The sequence below is a fragment of the Penaeus chinensis genome, chromosome 8, assembly GCF_019202785.1.
Source record: "Penaeus chinensis breed Huanghai No. 1 chromosome 8, ASM1920278v2, whole genome shotgun sequence".
NCBI classification, from domain to species: Eukaryota; Metazoa; Arthropoda; class Malacostraca; order Decapoda; family Penaeidae; genus Penaeus; species Penaeus chinensis.
Window position 1 is genome coordinate 39,261,680 of NC_061826.1, and position 20,000 is coordinate 39,281,679.

The 20,000-nt window shown below is 36.2% G+C and overlaps 2 protein-coding genes across 10 annotated transcripts in view; one reads left to right on the forward strand and one right to left on the reverse strand.

Annotated features, from left to right (window-relative positions):
• The window catches only part of LOC125028074 (translin-associated protein X-like), a 7,864-nt gene extending 1,189 nt beyond the window's left edge, over positions 1–6,675 (forward strand). For all 5 annotated transcript variants that reach the window (XM_047617374.1, XM_047617376.1, XM_047617375.1 and 2 more), the window contains exons 2-4: positions 592–816; positions 1,049–1,188; positions 5,437–6,675. In XM_047617374.1, the coding sequence (XP_047473330.1) occupies positions 623–816; positions 1,049–1,188; positions 5,437–5,906 (804 nt within the window). In that variant the 5' untranslated portion in view covers positions 592–622 and the 3' untranslated portion in view covers positions 5,907–6,675. The remainder of the gene's footprint in view (positions 1–591; positions 817–1,048; positions 1,189–5,436) is intronic.
• Positions 6,676–7,811: 1,136 nt separating this feature from the next.
• Positions 7,812–20,000, reverse strand: part of LOC125027949 (vacuolar protein sorting-associated protein 51 homolog) — a 12,524-nt gene continuing 335 nt past the window's right edge. Inside the window, exons 1-19 of one of the 5 annotated variants that reach the window (XM_047617124.1) lie at positions 19,987–20,000; positions 18,095–18,460; positions 16,316–16,442; positions 15,750–15,880; positions 14,827–14,961; positions 14,567–14,668; positions 13,985–14,104; positions 13,589–13,729; positions 13,036–13,317; positions 12,667–12,776; positions 12,297–12,494; positions 11,741–11,972; positions 11,338–11,553; positions 10,936–11,076; positions 10,676–10,786; positions 9,942–10,012; positions 9,523–9,706; positions 9,005–9,117; positions 7,812–8,509 (exon numbers count right to left, since the gene is read on the reverse strand). The exon at positions 19,987–20,000 is cut by the window's right edge and continues 262 nt beyond it. In XM_047617124.1, the coding sequence (XP_047473080.1) occupies positions 8,401–8,509; positions 9,005–9,117; positions 9,523–9,706; positions 9,942–10,012; positions 10,676–10,786; positions 10,936–11,076; positions 11,338–11,553; positions 11,741–11,972; positions 12,297–12,494; positions 12,667–12,776; positions 13,036–13,317; positions 13,589–13,729; positions 13,985–14,104; positions 14,567–14,668; positions 14,827–14,961; positions 15,750–15,880; positions 16,316–16,328 (2,409 nt within the window). In that variant the 5' untranslated portion in view covers positions 16,329–16,442; positions 18,095–18,460; positions 19,987–20,000 and the 3' untranslated portion in view covers positions 7,812–8,400. Of the gene's footprint in view, positions 8,510–9,004; positions 9,118–9,522; positions 9,707–9,941; positions 10,013–10,675; positions 10,787–10,935; positions 11,077–11,337; positions 11,554–11,740; positions 11,973–12,296; positions 12,495–12,666; positions 12,777–13,035; positions 13,318–13,588; positions 13,730–13,984; positions 14,105–14,566; positions 14,669–14,826; positions 14,962–15,749; positions 15,881–16,315; positions 16,454–18,094; positions 18,461–19,986 lie in introns of all 5 variants that reach the window. The other 4 variants (XM_047617129.1, XM_047617128.1, XM_047617127.1 and 1 more) reach the window with 4 other exon arrangements.

Genomic DNA, 20,000 nt, shown 5'->3' on the forward strand with positions numbered 1-20,000 from the left:
TAATGATAAAAAGAACTATGACAGTAGTACTGGTGATTTTGAAAAAAAAAAAAAAATACTGACATTAATTATAAATGGATAAGATATAATAATAGGGTAATTCTTTACAGTATGGACATACTTGCCAGAGACTAAGTCACTTAATTCATTCAACAATCTAAGCAACCGTAACTGGGTATGTCCTTCAGGCACTGTCCAGGGGGAGGGTTGTTGGGGGGGGCTCTGCCCCCTTACACCCCCTGGGAAACATTGTCTTCATTTTGGTATCCATGCCAAGTTGGACCTGAACCTCAGGAGCAATGACTGGACTTAGGCTATGGGCAGTGGTTTCTGCGATCTTTTTCCTTAATTTGTGGCATTACTGTTCATATTTGCAGAATATTGTTTGTACCGACGACTGCAGTTTTTTCTCTTTTACAAGAATATCATCTTCACTTTGCCCTAGCTTAGTACATCCATACCATGAGGATTAACCAATAATAGTGATTATTATAAACAGTAAGCTATATAATGATCATATTTAATAAAAATGGCGATAATGAGTGTGAGTGAGTATATTATACTTAAAGAGCCAACTATTGTGCATTTCAGTTTTCAAGCAGTACAAGACAGCCCATAAACCATGGGTGACCATGGCCGAAGAAATGCAAAGAAGCCCCCTGATACCAGCCAGGACACACCCTTAATGACTCTCTTCCGTGTGTACTCTAAAGCCCTAGATGAGAAGAATGATAAATATGAGCGTATTTACAAGACCAGCCGTGATGTGACAGTACGCAGCAAAAGAGTCATCTTCTCTCTTCAGAGAATACCTGGGTGAGAGTGAAGGAAGAGGCAGAGAAAGGTTTATTTACAGTGTTTTATTGAGTTATTGATTGTGATTTATTATTGTTTATAATTGTTGTGGATTCTGTATTAAGTTAGTTTTGGTTTATTTTCCTCTTTTTCCTGATATAGGGCACCTATCAATATTTTTGTTTTCATTAGTATTCTATAGAATTTTTTCTTATGGAAAGATCTCATAAGAAAATATACTTGGATTTTTCAGCCTGAGTGAAGAAGAGAAGGATGCATTGATGGTATCGGCTACAAATGAACTGCGTGACATTGAGCGTACACTCCTAAAGCATATTGCCATGGAACTTAGGGATGAGGAGCCACACCAGTTTGTTAATGCTTTTACTTCAGGTAAGGAGAGGTGGGGAAAAAGAGGTAATCATCTTTATTTATTGATGTTTAATGTTTAGTAATTGAGTTACATGTATTGGAAATGCATTCATGATTGTGTACACTTTGAAACTGATATTTAAGGATTAACCTCATAAGGGTTAACTACTTTCTATTTAGCCCCTGATTGTGGAAGACTAATTTTGACAGACATCTCAAGTTTCTTGTGCAGAAAATAGCAGTGAGAATGATAATAATCATAATAACAAAAGAGTATAATGATGTTAATTATGAAAGATGATAATAATGTTAATAATTAAAATATTATTTATTATAATAATAGTAAATAACAGTATTGGGGACACAGTAACACAAGGGGCAATCTTGGGTACTTGGTAAGTTCTAGCTAGAGCTCTGCTAGTGGCTCTTGTCAGGGTTGTCTTAGGGGACTGATCATCTTGAGGCAGTTGTAGGAACTGAAATTGGAGAGGGATAAAATATAATTCATTACTCTCACTGTCTTGTCTGGTATTGAATTTAATCAGTCATCTAATTTTCTTTTAAACACTCTTTCTTTGCACTGAAATGGGTTTTGAACGGTTTTGCACACTACTGATATTTCAGTCTTATAACCTCTAGTGTTTCTAAAGTGATAATAGACTTTCTGGGTCCTCATCTTCCATCCATTCATAACTTCCCTATGATGACTGTCTGCTCAGAGTAATAATGGAAACTCATGTCATTACTCATTTTTTCTGTGATCTCTGCTCCTTCACCATAATATGATATTAGTCTTGGATTTCTAGTTGGACTATACCCTATGTCTTTGAATTTATTGGCATAGAATTGTCTTCGCCATTAAATAAAGTTGATGCTGTATTTATCCTTGGACCATCTGCAAATAGTGTTACTCTGGAGTTTTCAGTAACTTTATCTGCGCTCCCTATCATAATTTCAAACCACAAAGATTTAAGAACTAACCCTAGTGGCATTTCTAAAAATGGATTTCTTAGATAAAAATCTAGGTATATACTATCGACTATTTCATTTTCAGTTAGATCCTTTAGTATGTGTTCAGTGGTTCACTGTTTTGGATTGACAAAATTTACACTTGTGGAAGTCACGTTGTCAAAGGTTTATCTTGTTTTCTTGGTCATGATGCTAGATTTGTTTTACTAATTCAGTTTTGATTATGTCAGGTGATAGTATCGCTAGTCTGCAGGTTTTTTTTCCAGAACATTATTTCTGCCTTCACATGTAGGAATGATATTTCTGTACTTTGCTGAGGTTGGGATAATTCCTATGCCCAAGGAGTTCTTCCATAGTTGCCAGTGATTTATCTGTGGATTGTAAGCATTTTTTGTTAAAGATTACAGGAATTTCATCTGGTCCAGTTGTTGCAGCATCTTTTATTGCTTCAATGATATCTCTGTCACTGAAAGTTATATTATTAAGAAGTTGTTTTATAATGAATAGACCTGAAATAGGCATACTAAAACTTTCATATTGGATTTAGAGGAGTATAGCCATTTTCTTTGAGTCGGCTAACCTGTTGAAGATGGGGATGACATGTAAACATACCATGTTCACTGTGATTTTAGTGTATTAATTTGTTTACACATTGATAGCCACACCAAGGAGTTAGTTACTAGACCTGCCTGAAGTAACTGGTTTACCTATTCTTTGAATTTCAAAGAGAGAAGTTTTTCTGTTTATTATTATAAGTATTGTTAATAATGTTATAATAAAAATAATGTCAGTCATAATGATAGTATTGATAACAATACTATTAGTATTAGAAGAAGTATCTTTTTTTCCGGGAAGTTCAAGGAATGGGGTAAACAGGTGATGTCAGATAGGATTGATAATTGACTCCTTGGGGACTAAGATCTTGTGAAGTCATCATCTATAGGGAAATAGAATGATAAAACAAAACTATAGTGGACAGAGCATGTTTCAGTGGGTTAATATGGCACCTCTCCTTTTTAGCTTTAGTTGACTGTGGGCATATGACTAGAAATACTTTACATCTTCTTTTTTTATTATTGCTTCAAATAATCTGTTTTTTTCAACAATGTTCTGGTCACATATGAATTCTTTTAATTGATCTTATAATTCCTTTATCTCAAATTTTATTTATTTTTTATCATTACTAGTTGCTTTATTTTCTTAAATTAATCCTGTTTCTCAACAGGATTTTTTTATCTCATGGTATGGGAATTTTGTTTCTGTTCTTTTTGAGGGGCACAGCTCTTTTACAAACATCTCTATAAATAGGATAAAACTTCTTCATTATCACTGATTATAGGGTTTTAGTACCTGTTAATCTTCTTCTAGTGATTTATTTACTATTAAGTGTATGAAAAACTAACTAGCTTTTTCCTGCATTATTTTCAGTATCAGTGGGATGTAGAAATTATTTCCTATTACATCTGGTATTGTTTGGCATGTTCTTTCCAGTCATACTCATCAAATCATTCCCCTTGTAGGCCATATAGGCTAATACATAGTTGTGTTTGCTGCCTCTTCTTATGAATGGAATATAGTGGTACTGTACCTTATTTCATTCAGTCAAAGCCCCCTTATCTTTTTCACGCCCACATTCCCCTACACACACACTATACTATTACATATTACAGTCACTCTTTTTTTTTACTATTTTTACAACTGAGACATATACATGCATCTAAATGCATTATGTTGTTTTATATGATACAGATATATTTTTGTTGTTACTTAATATATGTTTTATTTGCATGATTATGGTAACATGTCCCTATTTTCATTTGTATACAAGGTGTAACTGGCCTGACTTTTTTCAATTTTGTACCCTTTGTACTTGGTATATCACAATGAAATATACTTTTTCTGGTAAAACTTGAAAAATTGACATTTTTGTCAGAGGGAGTTGAGGACAGACAAGCAAGAGAACTAGTGGTTCTTAGGGGTTAAGTCAACCAGTCTAATCTGTCATAAAAGGCACTGACAGGTACAGAAAATGCTATGACACTTATATTGGTATTACCCTGAGGTCTAACAAACAGGATATCTACCAGACCAAAGTAGTTAGAAAATATGGAAGTTTGGCTTACTGCAATAACACTAACAGAGGTCATTGTATTATAAGGGTATTTTCAGTAGTATATGAAATATCTGAATGTCATTTCTTTGAAAGTATTTATTGTTACTTCTTAATATAACCTTGTTTGGCACACTCACTTCTCTCATTGCTAGGGAAGGTGAATTGTCCTCAATGCTGTTTGATGTATTTTCTATTACTGTCTTGTATGCTATAACTGTTTCATCCATTTGTAAATTGCTTATATCTTGATTTTCTTGTTATTTGCATTTCTCTTATCAAGATTATTCTTTTTCTTTATTGTCTCCTTTTTCATTTTATTTTTTGTTTCTTCCAGAATAACATTGAATTCACCAGGTAGCCTCATCATTTGATATTTTTTATTCTGTGCCTGAGCTATTTATTTGCATTTTCTTCTTTGGTTTGCTATTTCTGAAAAAAAGTTTGTTGTTCATTTCTTGTCTGCATTTTAAATTTCTTGAAAAGCATTATGTTGTTCCTTATCTTCACATTGCAGTATTTTACCAGTAATATATATTTTTTTTAATTATTATTATTATTATTATTATTATTATTATTATTATTATTATCCTTTTTGATGAAGTCACCTGTGTGTAAATAGAATTAATAAGATAAAATTAGTGGACATTACATATATACATCCACTCTTCGTCAATGGATTAAGTAAACATTTTCAGATTTGTGACAATTCCTAATCACAATTTTCACTTACATTTTTCTGTTTGGCATTGTGTTTGAAATTTTTTTTGATTTTGGAATTTCTCTCACTTGCTGTTGGTCCTTTCATGTAGTTTTTAAACCCCTTTAGTTATTGGTGTCTGGTTAAGGTCAATTTTGGAGGCAGCTGCACAAAGCTGTCCAACAAACTACTGACCCAGCATATTTAGCTGTTCACTCCCTGGTTCTAATTTTCTTTCCAGTAGTTTGTTTTATTATTATTATTATTTTACATTATTATTTTCTTTAATCATTCAGTTCCTTAAACAAGGTATATATTTGTCTATATGCATTTCATTCCATCCTCATTGGAAGAGGGTATCCAAAACAGTTTACTATTTTTGTTTTTCCATACAATGGACAATCTAGAACTATCTTTTATGGATCAAAACAAGAATGGAAAGATTCAGCTCCTTTAAGATATTCAAATCACACACTCTTTCTTTATGTAGGCATCCAGGAGTACATTGAGGCCGTGTCTTTCCACCACTTTCTGCTGACGGGGACAATTATCAGCCATGAGGAAGTGCAGCGTCGTGTAACCTTTGGGGACCAGGAGGAAGACCAGACAGACTTGGTTCCCCTCAGTGTGCTAGTCCAGCCCAAGGAATACATCCTGGGGATTGCTGACCTCACGGGGGAGCTTATGAGGTTCTGCATCAAGAGTGTGAGCACAGGAGACTTTGAGAAATGCTACAAGATCTGTGAAGTCCTCAAAAAGATGCATGGTGGCTTCCTGTCCCTTGGTTATATCCCAGCCAAGGACCTTTACAACAAGGTCACTGTTTTTAGGTCAAGTCTACACAAGGTGGAAGAAGCATGCTACTCACTACAACTGCGGAAATCAGAGGTGCCAGCGGAAATGCTGGGTGATGTCTTTGCTCTCTATGATGCAGATGACCACAGCACAGGATTTATGTAATATACTGAAGCAGCTGGATCTTTGTTTTTTTCATGTGCACACAAGATTTTTGCATAAGCTTGCACAGAAACTGATTTGTATTAAGGATTATGAAAATATGTGACTCACACTGTGTGGCTTTATTTTTGATGCGAGAGATTACAAACTAAATTAACCTTCATTTATAAGGTCTTTGTATGTAGTTAATCTTGTTTTTCTTATATTTATTGATGTGATATGATGTTATTGCTTTTTCTTTGTACTTAGTGATACTTTATCCCATATGAGTACAATTTATTTTTATTGATAGTCAAGTAAGTTTAGGGAAAAAAAAAGGAATTCAGTCAATGTATAGGTTATTACTGTATCTTACCGACATCAAATAACCTTGTCTGTGATCTCTGTATTTCATATTTTATTTCTGAAGCAAAGTATAGTGGTTCTGACAGGCACTCTTTATCTTGCTAATATTGTGTAGTAATGCAAGTTTTAAGATATAATAAATATTTCATATAATTTTAGTGCAGTATAATAATTTAAGAACTCCAAAATGTAAAATTTAGTTTCAGTAATAATATAAGGATGTCTTAATAGCAATTCTGATCTTGTCAGTCCCATGTTCATGCTTATTTAGGAATCTTTGTCTTCTCTCCTACCAAAATATAATTAAATTAGTACAATTAGGACATGATAAAGGTATGTAGAAACATTTATAACTTTAATTTTAATATCAGCAAGGTTGGTTAAATAATTTTATCAGTATCTAACTTCTGAATAAAAAGCAAATTGTCCTGGTTTTTATTTCTTTTCTGTTGTAGTTCCTTTGATTTTTTTTTCCTCATTTAGTTGAAAACTCAATTTTATAGAAAATATTAACTATATCACTAATCTATTGTGGAGGGAAAAAAATGTCTATATTAAACATCTTGAAGTAATCCTTACATTAGGAAAAATAAAAAAAAAAAATTTCAGTGCTTATAGTGTCAACCTATAATGTGTACAATTACCTGCTCTGATCCCACCCTGTTATAACAAACATCTAAAATGATTTGGGCAAAGAATGTTCTAGGTCTGGCTCCCCTAGTCCACTAGATAGAATACCTAAGCCCAGACAAAATAGAAGTAATCCCAGACTTAACCCTTGCAAATGGGTGGCATATATGTACATGCCATGGCATGACTGGATGCATTTCTGGGTGGCATGTATACCCATGCTACTTATGTTTTTCTTAGTTGTACGTGCTAAACAGTTCTCGTTTGGCTGCTACTGCAGTGACGGGAATTGCAGCCCCTTAACAGGTTAACAGGATGACTCAAATTTACTGAAGGTAGGGAAATAATATGTTTCCTGTACTTCTGATTTTTTTCCTATAGCCACTGACTCTATGCAGTGCCTAAGCATGGTCCAGTCTGGTGCTTGAAGCTCCTGTTAGCATAGAGTTAGAGGGGAGGGGAGGGGAGAGGGGAGGGGAGGGGAGAGGAGAGGGGAGGGGAGGGGAGAGGGGAGGGGAGAGGGGAGGGGAGAGGGGAGGGGAGAGGGGAGGGGAGAGGGGAGGGGAGAGGGGAGGGGAGAGGGGAGGGGAGAGGGGAGGGGAGAGGGGAGGGGAGAGGGGAGAGGGGAGAGGGGAGAGGGGAGGGGAGAGGGGAGAGGGGAGGGGAGAGGAGAGGGGAGTGGAGTGAGAGAAAGAAAGACAAAATATCTTGAGGGGAGAGGGGAGAGGGGAGAGGGGAGGGGAGAGGGGAGTGGAGTGAGAGAAAGAAAGACAAAATATCTTGTCAAATAAAATAACCAAAATTACATCTTACTTCATCTTGACTTTTACTTTTTACCTTTCTGTTACCACAGTTTATCTTAGTCTTATCAGGCTGCCCTGTTATTTCCCTTTGACTGAAGGTTCAAAAAGTATTAGAAGATAAACCATGTACTGCTTTCTTGATATATAAATTTATTAGGCATATGAAGAATGTATCACTACTAAAATAAATAATTTAAAAGGTCTAAACACATTCAAGAAACATACATCAATGTACACAAATTTATATTTCTTGTAAACATATTAGGATAAAAAGAATTCATTATCTTTCAGGTAGATAAGGAAATATAATTTTCATACATTTCATTTACAATAATTTTAATAATATCAAATGTTTAGTATGCTATGTAATATTAGCAAAACATTTATTTACTTTGAAAAAAAAATGAAAAGAAAAAAAAGGTATTAGCTATACAATTTCTCTTTTTACTTTCCACTCTGTATTTGAGTGGATACATGTGTAAGTGTATGTGTGTACAGTATATGCACAAAATGTAATTAACTGTGTATCTATGTGCATGTGCTTATCGGTTTGGACATATAAATGTGTGCACATTATATATATAAAAAAAAATTATATATGTTACATCTCACCCACAAACACTGACACATTCTCTCACCCTAAAATCAATATCATTGATAAACATAACTGTCACACAAGATTTCCTGCATAAAATGCAAATCTACAGCCAGCTCCTTTATTAGTTCTGCTCACATATAAACTCCACGACTCTCTGTTCCATCAGCTCAGGGTCACAGCACCGCACACTGGCTGATGTCACTACCTCGTCCAGCAAGACATTCAAGACGCTGCAGAGAGAGGAAGTAAAACATAATTTTAACAAATATATGATTTTGGTAAATTAAAAGGAATGCTACTGCAGCTTAGTAGGAATGAAAATAAGGAAAATAAGGAAAATAATTGAAAATAAATTCAACTTTGTTATAATCATTATTTGATAATGTTGCTATTAGTATTAAGAGCCTTACATTTATTAATGCTGGCCATCACAGGAATTTCTCACAGGACTTTCATCATATTTTCATTATAGGTTTATGAGACATATAATATACAGAAATACGAATATGAGTCTGATAATCTATTTACATGGCCATTTAATTCTCTTAACAGAAGATAATTGTGATTAAAAAGAAAAAAAAGAAAGAAAAAAATAAATCTAAATATAAGCAAAGAATGGGTGAAGTAGAAAAAAAGAAAAGGAACTGGGAAAAAATATAATTGCTTAGCATTCCATTGTGATTCAAGAAACTTGTACTGACTACTCCAACTTTTAAATGACTTACTGCTCATCGGCCACATAGGACCACAGATATGTGCGCAGGTAGTGAGCGTCGACCTGTACTTGCTGCAGTCCAAACCGGCTGAAGGTCCTAAGGCGCACACTCTCAAGTAAAGTCTGAAAGACGAATTAACAGACCTTATTTGAAATATGAATGATGATTACTGTTATCTTTGTATTATTTCCTAAAATACAAATATACTACACCATACACATAATTAAAATTTGACATCCTGTTAATGTACTGTACTTGAAGAGGAGTCTTGAATTACTGAGTTTATAGTAGGCGTATTATTTCCATAATTTTTCACTCAAAATAAGAGCTCCAGGATCAATGACTTAAAATTTTCAGCAAGAAATTTACCTTTTCATTTATATGAAGAAAGATACAATAATACTTCACAGAAACACAAACCCATGTGTAATACAGTGAAAAAATAACTTCTAACCTTTATCTTAATCCTTACTTTTTTATACTCACTCCTTTTTTTTGCCTTTGCTCACCCTAATCACCCCTCTTACCTTCAGACTAATTTTAACAATCCCAGTGAGGATGGAGACCCTTGTGAATTCCACCGGTGCAAAGATCTCAATCCTCTCAGACCAAAGTTTGTTGAGATTGGCCACCAGGCTGTTGTCAAGCTGACTTGGGGTATAAGTTGACCAGCCTGATCGCCCTCCACCACCCCCTCGTGATGCGCTTACACTGTTGGTAAAGTTTTGGGAATTTACCATTGTTAATCAAGAAGCAAATGATCTTTTACTACTCAATTCTTGTCATGGCTTACGATTAATGGGGTAAACCTGATGAACCTTATTATCAGATAAATTATTCTGCTATCGAAGTATATGTAAAAATTACAACTGAGAAGTTAGATTTAGTAAGGAGGCACACTACCTGATATAAGTCACCAGGTACAGTAAGTAAAACATCATTTTACCTGTGGAAAGTACGTCTGGAGGAATCTGATGATCTGTCACGACGATTTCCTTCTTCATAAAGGGCTCCAACCTGAGGGAATATGATGTTTGTTAAAGAATTAATATAATATCAATGGTTATTATTATTATTATTATTTTTTTTATATAATAATGATTAAACCCATTCGCCCCATGTGACAAGAATACTTGCCATGCCCACTGTAATACACATTTATTTATTGTATTTACACATAGATGGCTCAACAAGTTCTTAATCACCAAATAGCCAGTTATCAGAACTACCCTCTTCTTTCACTTTAGGAAAGGGTCTTTTGTATCATTTCATTGTCTAAAATATTTTAATGACAGTTTAATAATCATAACATCAATAACAATAATAACAGTATCGATAGCAATGGTATTAATAAGAAAAACAAATTTTCCCGCCAATTCAAGGAATGGGAAAATCAGGATCGGTAACTAGGGCTACTGATAGACTTCTTGCCAGCTGAGCACATGTGGAGCCATCTGTATGTAACAAAATTCACCAAAACCTACAGGGGATAGAAAATAAATCCGGGGCAAATGGGTTAAAAAGGATTTAGCAAATGTAAAGACCAGTTAAAAAAAAAAGCTGAGAAAATGCATCTTTGCATGGCTTTTCTAAAATGAAGGAGTAGAAGAAAATTTATTGAAATCATATCCTGTTCAGAAAGTATAACTACTAGAAACCATAGCATGGCTATTCTCTAACCTGTGTGTCCATGGTTGATATTTCTTCCAAGACAGTCCTCATAACTCTACGCACACTGCGAGGTTCCCCACATCCAAGCCAATCCTTGAGCTCCACACTGCGACGCAACATCTGTACAGGAATTACAGCATTAGGAAATGGTTTTCTGTTCACTATGTTAAACCAATGTATATCCCTTCCTCCACATAAATAAGCATCAAAGCCATTCTCTCATTCTTCTCAATTTACATAATTAATCCAAAAACCACAGAAGACCCCACCTGGCTGATGGATGATCCCTGAGTGTGGACATAATGGTTTAATAGCTTCTGGCCAGCCTCCCGCATGCCGTCTGTGATGGAATGCAGAGGTGTCAGACCTGTCTTTTCCTCCAACTGTAGCTGTTCATCACAGTGGCTCAGCTGTGGAGAATGCAATCAATTTTCGATAATCCACAATTTAAAAAAATAGGGATAAAATGTAAAATGAAGCCAAAACATTAAAGTCAGGCTTTTATCACTTAATGTAAACTTTATATACAACATTATACAATCCCTATAAGGAGGCCTAAATGAAAAAAAAAAAAAAAAAAAAAAAAAGTGAAGGGAAAAGTAAAAGGAAATATAACATTTATTATAACAATTACTACTACTAATAAAAAGTCAATCAATTCAAATACTAACCAGATAATGCACAGTGGATGTGTGGAGGTCAAGGCACATCCTTGACAGCACAAGTAGCAGGACAGGGTCCTTGTCCTTCTTGTGACAGAACTGTAGGAGTGTGTCAGTGATGTGCAAAAAGAAGGCCACTACAACACCTTCTCTCACCAGGTCACGGCAGAATTTGCGGCGGAACTCAGCCTTGACGGCAAAAGTATGCTTGGGCTGTGTAAAGGCCTTTGAGGGAGAGGAGAGAAAGAGAGGGAATGAAAAATGAAATCATCACAAAATAACAGATATGACTAAGATAATTTGCATGTGAAGGTGTAATATAACAAACAGGACCAATGTAGTATTACAAGCAGTATACTAAAGTGATATAATACACTACCATAATATCATAAAACATAAGACAAAAACCTACCTGTAGAGCAGTGACTTTATCCTTGATGGAGGCTGCTGTGGAAGCCACAAGGCGTGTAAGGTGCTCATTGAGCTGTCGGTGTGTAGACTCTGTCCCATCCTGTGTGGGGTGCCTAGGGGCGACAAGGGCATGCCGAATGTCTCCCAGGCTGGATGCTAGGCCTGACTTCAGCATTGACAGAGATGACTGGCACCTGGCTGAACCTGCTTCCAGGACCAGGCTCAGAGCTACACTGTTTATGTAAGAAGAAAGGACTGTGAGTACAGTTTGTGATTTTGACAAATATTTGAAAGTAATGGGAAAATAAAACAATATATTCCTATGTCAAAGTACAAGGCTATGAACTATTTTATGAAAAGGTGAATAGCATAGAATAATTCAAGTATCAATATTTAAAACCTGTATTTGTTTTTTATAATCTAATCTTTAACACATAAACAATACAGAAAAGAACACATTTCTTCTGGTATATGAGTAATGTTTCAGGAAAAGTCCTAAAACAAACAAACAACCACATCTATTCTCACTGGACCCCAAGAAAATCTTTCTGACTTACTTCCCAAAATCTGTGTTGGGGAGCAGCTGTGTGATGGCATGGAGACGCCGATGGAACTTGTCAAGAGCTGTGGTGAGCTGTCCATAGTGACCTACATCTGGCTCACTGGCCACTCTCACTCCCACCACTGCCACATATTGTTCAATCAGGTCAGCCACAAATACCCGTAGTTTCTCCATGGCCACATTTGATGATCCACTTTAAGGAAAAGAACAGAAAGAAAGAAAAAACATAAAATTCACATTAAAATAAGCCTGTCTGTAAATTCCAAAAATGCTGATAAAATTTTATAAACAGTAAACTGTAAACACCTCTTAATATTACCAATTTACTGTAAGACTTAGCGATTTATGAATTTGAAGTTTGTTACCTTCCTCCTTCTTCTGGCGAGCGCAAGAACATTTCCTTATAAGATGAGATGACAAGCCATAGGTTCCCTACAAAAGTCTCATGGCAGACATCCACAAACTCCAAGATATCCTGCAAAAGTTACAATGAAAATGTAAGTGGTCAAGATTAATAATACGGCATATGAAGCTTAACAATCAAATAATCTCTTTCCCAAATGAAGGAATTCATCAAGATATGATATTCATATTTCTTCATGTAACATATAAACAGGAAAACAGGAATTATAGATAACATAAAACCAAGATATATAATAATATCACAGAAAGTATTTAAACAAATCTTAAATAATATTGAAGAATTAGGGAAAAAGAGATCCCAACCTGCTTACCAGATTTGCCCCATCCCGAATGCTGTCATCTCCTGTTTCCTCCCGTCCAACACCCTCCTTTATCTCCTCTGCCTTGGTAGTCTCCTCACTTGCCCCTTGCTCAGTGTCCTCCTCTTCCTCATTCCCCAGGCCTCCAGCTGTCTCTGCAAGCTTGGTTAAGTTGGAGAGGTCATTCTCAAGCTTGGTCCGTGCATGGGCCAGAAAGTCATCACAGAGTCCTTCTGCCGGTTCTCCTAACTGTAGCAGCAGGTCTACACACTCTGTCAGGTGACGTGCACTCACCTGTAATATATACAGTAATGTTAAAACCATAAATCTTATTTATTATCAATCTGCAATATGCTAAATACCATAATATTAAATTCATACTAATCTGAAAATATCAGGAGAATATATCAGAAACAGCAAATAAATACACACTCTATAGGAGATATTATAACACACACACACACACACACACACACACACACACACACACACACACACACACACACACACACACACACACACACACACACACACACACACACACACACACACACACTTACTTTACCTCTTTGAGTGCCAACTGCTCTTTCAAAGCCTGGTTAAGACGGCCAACAGCTGCTTCACAGTCCTCATGGATAGCACTGAAGGATGGAAGATGACAGTAACGGTGAACCACTTCTGCTGTTTCCACATAGCTGGCCACACCCTTGAGGAGAGAAGGGTATGGTATTCACCATATTATAAGAAGTGTCTGTTTTGCTTCAGTGATAATAGATCAATATGATACCACACCTATTTTCAATATGTTACAACACATATTTTCACTGAGAAAAGGAAGAAGAAAAAAAAAAAAAAATCAATTTTTGTAAATAAAAGAACATTTAAATACTTATTTAGTGTACAATTACAAATGTGCATAGACACTCAAAGCTGCATCAGTCACTTGCACAGACCTACTCACCTCAGCAAAGTTCTTCTCAGCAATACATTCATCGATCTTCTGTGGCAGGTGGAACAGAAACTCCAATTTCCTCAAGGTGCCATGGACTCCTAGAAGACGACTGAGGTGGCCACGGCGTTCCTGGGAGTGGGTAAGAAAAGGGAAAAGAGAGTAGTTGCTAAGAGAATGTTTTGAGGTGCAATGATAGCAATGGTAATAATTATGATAGAGAGGGAAGGGAATAAAGAGACAGTAGAAGAAAAAAGAGAAGAAAGAAAATGATAAACAAGGACAGAAAGCAAGAACAAAAAGAGAAAAATAAGCACAGCAAAGGGGGATATGGAGGGGAGAGAGAACAAACAAAAGAAGATATGGATATGAAGAAATTGGAAAAAGGAGAGATAAAAAAAAAGAAATAACTTTGGCAAAAACACTTGAGAATTAAAATGAGGGAGAGAGAGAGAGAGAGAGAGAGAGAGAGAGAGAGAGAGAGAGAGAGAGAGAGAGAGAGAGAGAGAGAGAGAGAGAGAGAGAGAGAGAGAGAGAGAGAGAGAAAAATAAAAAAATAAAAAAAGGGCAAAAGATAACCCTTTCTCTTCTGACCTGGAGAGCTGATGTGACTGAGGTTGAGGAGGCGATGATACGTGCCATGTTCTCCTGAAGGCGGCTGATCTGAGCCTCCATCTTCACTGAGCCCTCTTTCATCTGTGAGGAACATGAAGATGAATAGTTTCTACTTGTAGGTATTTTCCTATCAGGGTACTATGATTCTGAGCATTTATGATAAAATCTTTGTCAATTATCTGTGCAAAGTCTCGTAAAAGTGCTCCTACAGTGACTCCAAGACAGTAAGAGTACAATACCTTGCGGACAATATCAGCAGCAGCAATGAATTTGTCATAGTGGTCATAAACAAGGGTCTGGCAATCAGAGTCCAGAGACTGAATCTCTGACACTAATGAACTTTCATGTTCCAGGAGTTGCTTCAAACTACTCTCCTGTAAAGAATGTGTAAGAATTAAAAGCTGTTCATGAAAATCATTAAAGCAACTGAATAAATTCATATGAAGCAATCACTAAATCAGCATGCATAATAATTTTATGAACTCTTTAAAAGTGTTTAATCATCAATATCCTTGTTGCACAGTTAGACTATTGACAAATCAAAATTCTTTAATCTGAAAACTCCAAATAAGTCATGCATACTCACTAATCCATTACTTCTTTATTCAATTTTTGAAAATGTTATTACCTTCATATGTTTTATGAAGTAAAAAGAATACTAAACTGTTTCAACCTTTCCTTCTCTACTACCACCCATCTCCTGAAAACACTGAATATAAACAAACAAAAACATGGTCAAAATTCAGAAAATCTATCTGTTCATCTCTCTAATTAGTGTACCCTTAAAACACCTTCCCTTAACCTAACACCTCTGGTGTTAGTCCTAAACACTGTAAGCTCTAAACTTCAGAGTTTAGGAAACAGGGCAGTGCACTTATATTCTTGCATTATATGGATCTCATACAGATATGTATGATAAATATGAGGTCCTCTCATTAATAAATTCCTGCAAAAACATCTGGCCAATATGGTTCAAAGTTCAACTACATAACAGAAGGGCTATAAACTGTGACTGGATGTATATAATCATGGAATGAAATATATGTCCCCAGTGAGATGGCCTTTCTCTATATAATATGAAATACATACACCCAGAAGAAATGAGTTAATCATAACGACATTCCACTTCAGCCATACCAATATGCCCTGAGCAATGCCATACCTTAATGGTCTTCTGGACATACATGTCATGATTAAAGTGCTTTGAGTTGATATCATATGGAGTGTCCTCTTTCCCTCCAGCGCCATAGAATTGGAGAAGTTCTGTTCGTCTCCTGCGCTCATTTTTGCTGTCTGCAATTAGGTTCAATCCATGTATGATTGGTATCTGTTAATTTCTTGTTGAACTCATGAATGACTCATAAAAAAATAAAAACTGGAAAAAGGAGAAATTGAAAGGAAGCAAATCAATGAAATTTACTAAGAAAAGAGAAAAGAGAGAAAGCAATAATAGAATATCTTATCGTTCAACGTTTTATGGAAAATCAATTATTGTTTCATAATATAAAAAAACATTAAAAAAATACTCATATACACACATAGTGTAAATATAAATAAAAAATAGTAAATATACTTTTGATAATACCGAAGTGATATGTGTCATGACTATGAAAATTCCTATGCCAAATATATATGTTAATACTACAATTTTTTAAACAAAGAATATATAACCACTAAAGTTCACTCGTCAACAGAAAATTTAACTAAAAAAAGCGTTAAATACTGCACCTGTAGATGCCATAACAAATGACAGGTGTAGCTCCGCCCTTTCATTCACAACATAGGGCTGTGATGTGTTGCTCGACGCTTCACTGCCGACGAGCTATTAAAATGACCCGGTTTCCCTTGGCTTCATCTGTGATATTGCTGTAGTTTATCATTCTTATCAACATTATAATTATCATCTATTATTGTTACTAACACTGTCATTATCATTACTATTATTGTTATTATGATCATGATCATTACTCTTATTGGTATTATTAGTATTATTCTTATCACAATTATCACTATTATTATTATTATTTTGTTATTATTATTATTATCATTATTATTAATACTATTATTATCAATAATTCTATTCCTGTTATAATCATCATTACAATTACTAGCATTATCAGTTTCATTATAATAATCATTACCATTATCGTTATCCAATTTTTTGTTATTTTGGCTCTTATTCGTATTCACATTTCTACAATCATCATTATTATTATCAATTGCAGACAAAGAGCATGTATGTAAAGAATACTCTCTTTAATACAGACTAGTGGTCAGGCTATCCAGACAGGCTGTGTTTTTTTTCTTCCCTGCTCTCTTGACTCCAGGTATCAATTTCTTGAATTATGTTAGTGAACAAGGGGTGAAGAAAGTGAGGGCAGCCCAGTGTCCTTCAAAAAAAATAATTACATTCACGGGATTTGAGACTTTTACCTTATTGTGAATGGTCCGGGAGCACGGGGGAAGTTACAACCGTTAAGTTGACGGATATTTTTCCAAAATTTCCGTGAATTGCAAACTCAGTTCAACTCTACTCCTTTAGTCCAATAATTTTGTCGGTCGTTTTCAAGACTATCGATGACGCGACTTCTTACGATATTTAAGTCTCATCGAACATGGTTTAACCTAGTTATGAGGTGATTTATCCTAACAAATGGCTGAAATAGGCATTAATTAAAAATATAATCCATAACGGACATTTTTCTGAGTTCAATAAGCGCATTTACAGACGATGGGTGGAACCATAACAATGACGTTACGCTTGGACAGAACTGGCGGTTAAACCTTAACAGCTCGCCGAACTGTTTAGCTTTTTTGTTAATATTAGATTAGCATTACCGAAGAGGCCATTATCCTGATACCTGAGGATGTAACTCAGCATGACGGAAGGGAGGGAGACGAACATGTAGTTCCAATACCCACCTATTGCTTGGAAATCAAGCCAATTAAGATTAAATTGAAAAGTTTGTTCATTCAATTTTGCTATAAACGACTCCCAGTCTGCCTGTTTGAAAGGGAATGATCATCTTTCTTTGTTAAGTATTGGCGATGTGTAAATCTTAATAATGATGGGTCTGAACCAACGTCCGGACTGGGATGTCGTTTCTGTGGAGGTAGAGCTGTGGTGTAGTATCGTGATTGGTGTTGATATCTCCGGCAAAGAAGACTTAGAGCTTTGTGTAATTAAACAATTTGTTAAAATTACCAGGAGACAAATTTGCTCTTGGTTTGATAGAGGTAATGGGGAGGATAATGGGACTCTGTGGGATGAACAACCTGACTGTCGTTGTCAGGGTAAGTGAATGGGACTATGAGGAACTTGAAGGTGATGGTGGATTTTATGAGGATACAGGACCCCATATGCAATCTGTCTCTTGTTTGCCTGGACGTAGTGTCGAACACAGTAGGACAACATCTAGGAAATCGTAAAACTATTACGGACCAATAAAATGATCCTATATTGGCTTGTACGGTCACTGCATTCCACTTAAAAGAAACCCATCTTACCTGGGTTTATCTTGCATGGCGTTACCAGATCCTTCTGGTGGTTCCTTGATCGACCAACGGTTCCTCGAGGTCAGGGAAAGAGTCCTGCGAATAGGACACGGCGGGAGTCTTGGGAATCGGCGGACCAATTCCCAATACCCCCACGCTGCCCCATCGGCCCGTGGGGTAGCTACCTTTAGATTGCTTTTCCTCAGCTTCGGGAACGACTTCGACGTCGATCTCGGAGCCGCTACTCTCGTCGTCAAAGCTGGTTTGCTTGTTTGGTTGTAAGATTTGTTTGCGCTTATATTCAGTATTTTTGTAGTGTTCAGCGTTTGTATAGAGTGCTTTGGTTTTCGTTGTGGTAGAGGTTGCAAAACGACGTGTCTGTGTGGAGAAATGAGGATCTGGATTAGTGTTTGTCACCTCATTTGCTGTGTTTTCAGCGTTAGTGGCGCTCTAAGGTATGTATAAATTGTCTTCGAAGATCTACGGGACAACAATGCAGAGGAAGCCGTTTACTGTATCTTTACAGCGAATGCAATGAGAGCTATGTGCAGAATAGCTTGTATTTTCGGGTTTATGATAGGTGTGAAGAGGAGAAAGAAAAGGAGGAGAAGGAGAAGGAGAAGGAGAAGGAGAAGAAGAAGAAGAAGGAGGAGAAGGAGAAGGAGAAGGAGAAGGAGAAGGGGAAGGAGAAGGAGAAGGAGAAGGAAAAGAAGGAAGAGGAGAAGGAAAAGATGGAAGAGGAGGAGAAAGAAATGGAAAAGGAAGAGGGGGAGAAGGAAAAGGAAGAGGAAAAGGAAAAGGAAGAGAAGTTGAAGGAAAAGGAAGAGGAGGAGGAGAAGGAAGAGGAAGAGATGAGGGAAGAGGAAGGATGGGGGAGGAGGAAGAAGAGAGAGAGAAAGAAAGGGAGAGAACAAATAGGTCCACAAATTGACTTTATATTGTATTTTCTCAACCAACATATTCATGCGTATTCACCTGTATATAAAAAAGTACATAATCCCTAGAATCATAAAGTTGTAGAGTAATCAGGTCAGGGGCGTCATTTCAGAAATTAAGAGGGATAGCCTTTTTCTAACTTCGATGATGTGGTTTGTAGCAACCACGAGGCAACATCAAACAATATATAAAAGTGTTATGGATTACGGGATGCTACAAAAAGGCATATTCGCATCCACTGAGATTTGACAGATGTTGAGATGATAAACAATGGTTCTGGGGTACATAGGCCCTGCGGAACAAGGGTATCGAAGAAGCCTACACAAGTACCTAATTGACAACGTGGAATATCGGCACCGGAGATCATAGCCACAGGGAAACTTTGACACAGGGAAGCATAGGTATCGGGGAATACGGGTACGCACCGAAAGGGGATTGCAACATGTATTCCGCAATGCCCTCCACTGATGCTGCTCTGTTTATCAAACTACCGACATTCTTACTCATATCTATGGTAATGTCTAGCATGGGAGGCAAACGGATTGGTTACGATGAGAAGTTAGTGATTGTGGCGATGATAATTGTATGATGGGATATGTACTGTTGTTTTGCATATGTATGTATATCTGCGAAGTTTACGGCAAGTCTAATTAATGGGGTAGTTTTGTTTGTTAAAGTCATCAGGGCCGTATATACATCTACAGATAATATATGCTATACCTGTTATCAAATAAATGTTTGGAATCATCCAGTTTACCATTGCTGTTGCCAAAGTATAATTGTCCTTCGCCAGTCATGATGTGACTAAACTATAAGTCAAACTATTTTATTACTGTCATACACGTCTGTTATGGTGTCAATTGGATATGGAAAACTGCCGAAGAATATATGTCAAATGCAGTTTTATTTTTGTCAAATGCAAATGTAAAATTAAATAATTTAAATAACATTTTGCAATATACTCCTACATGTTGGTGTTTGG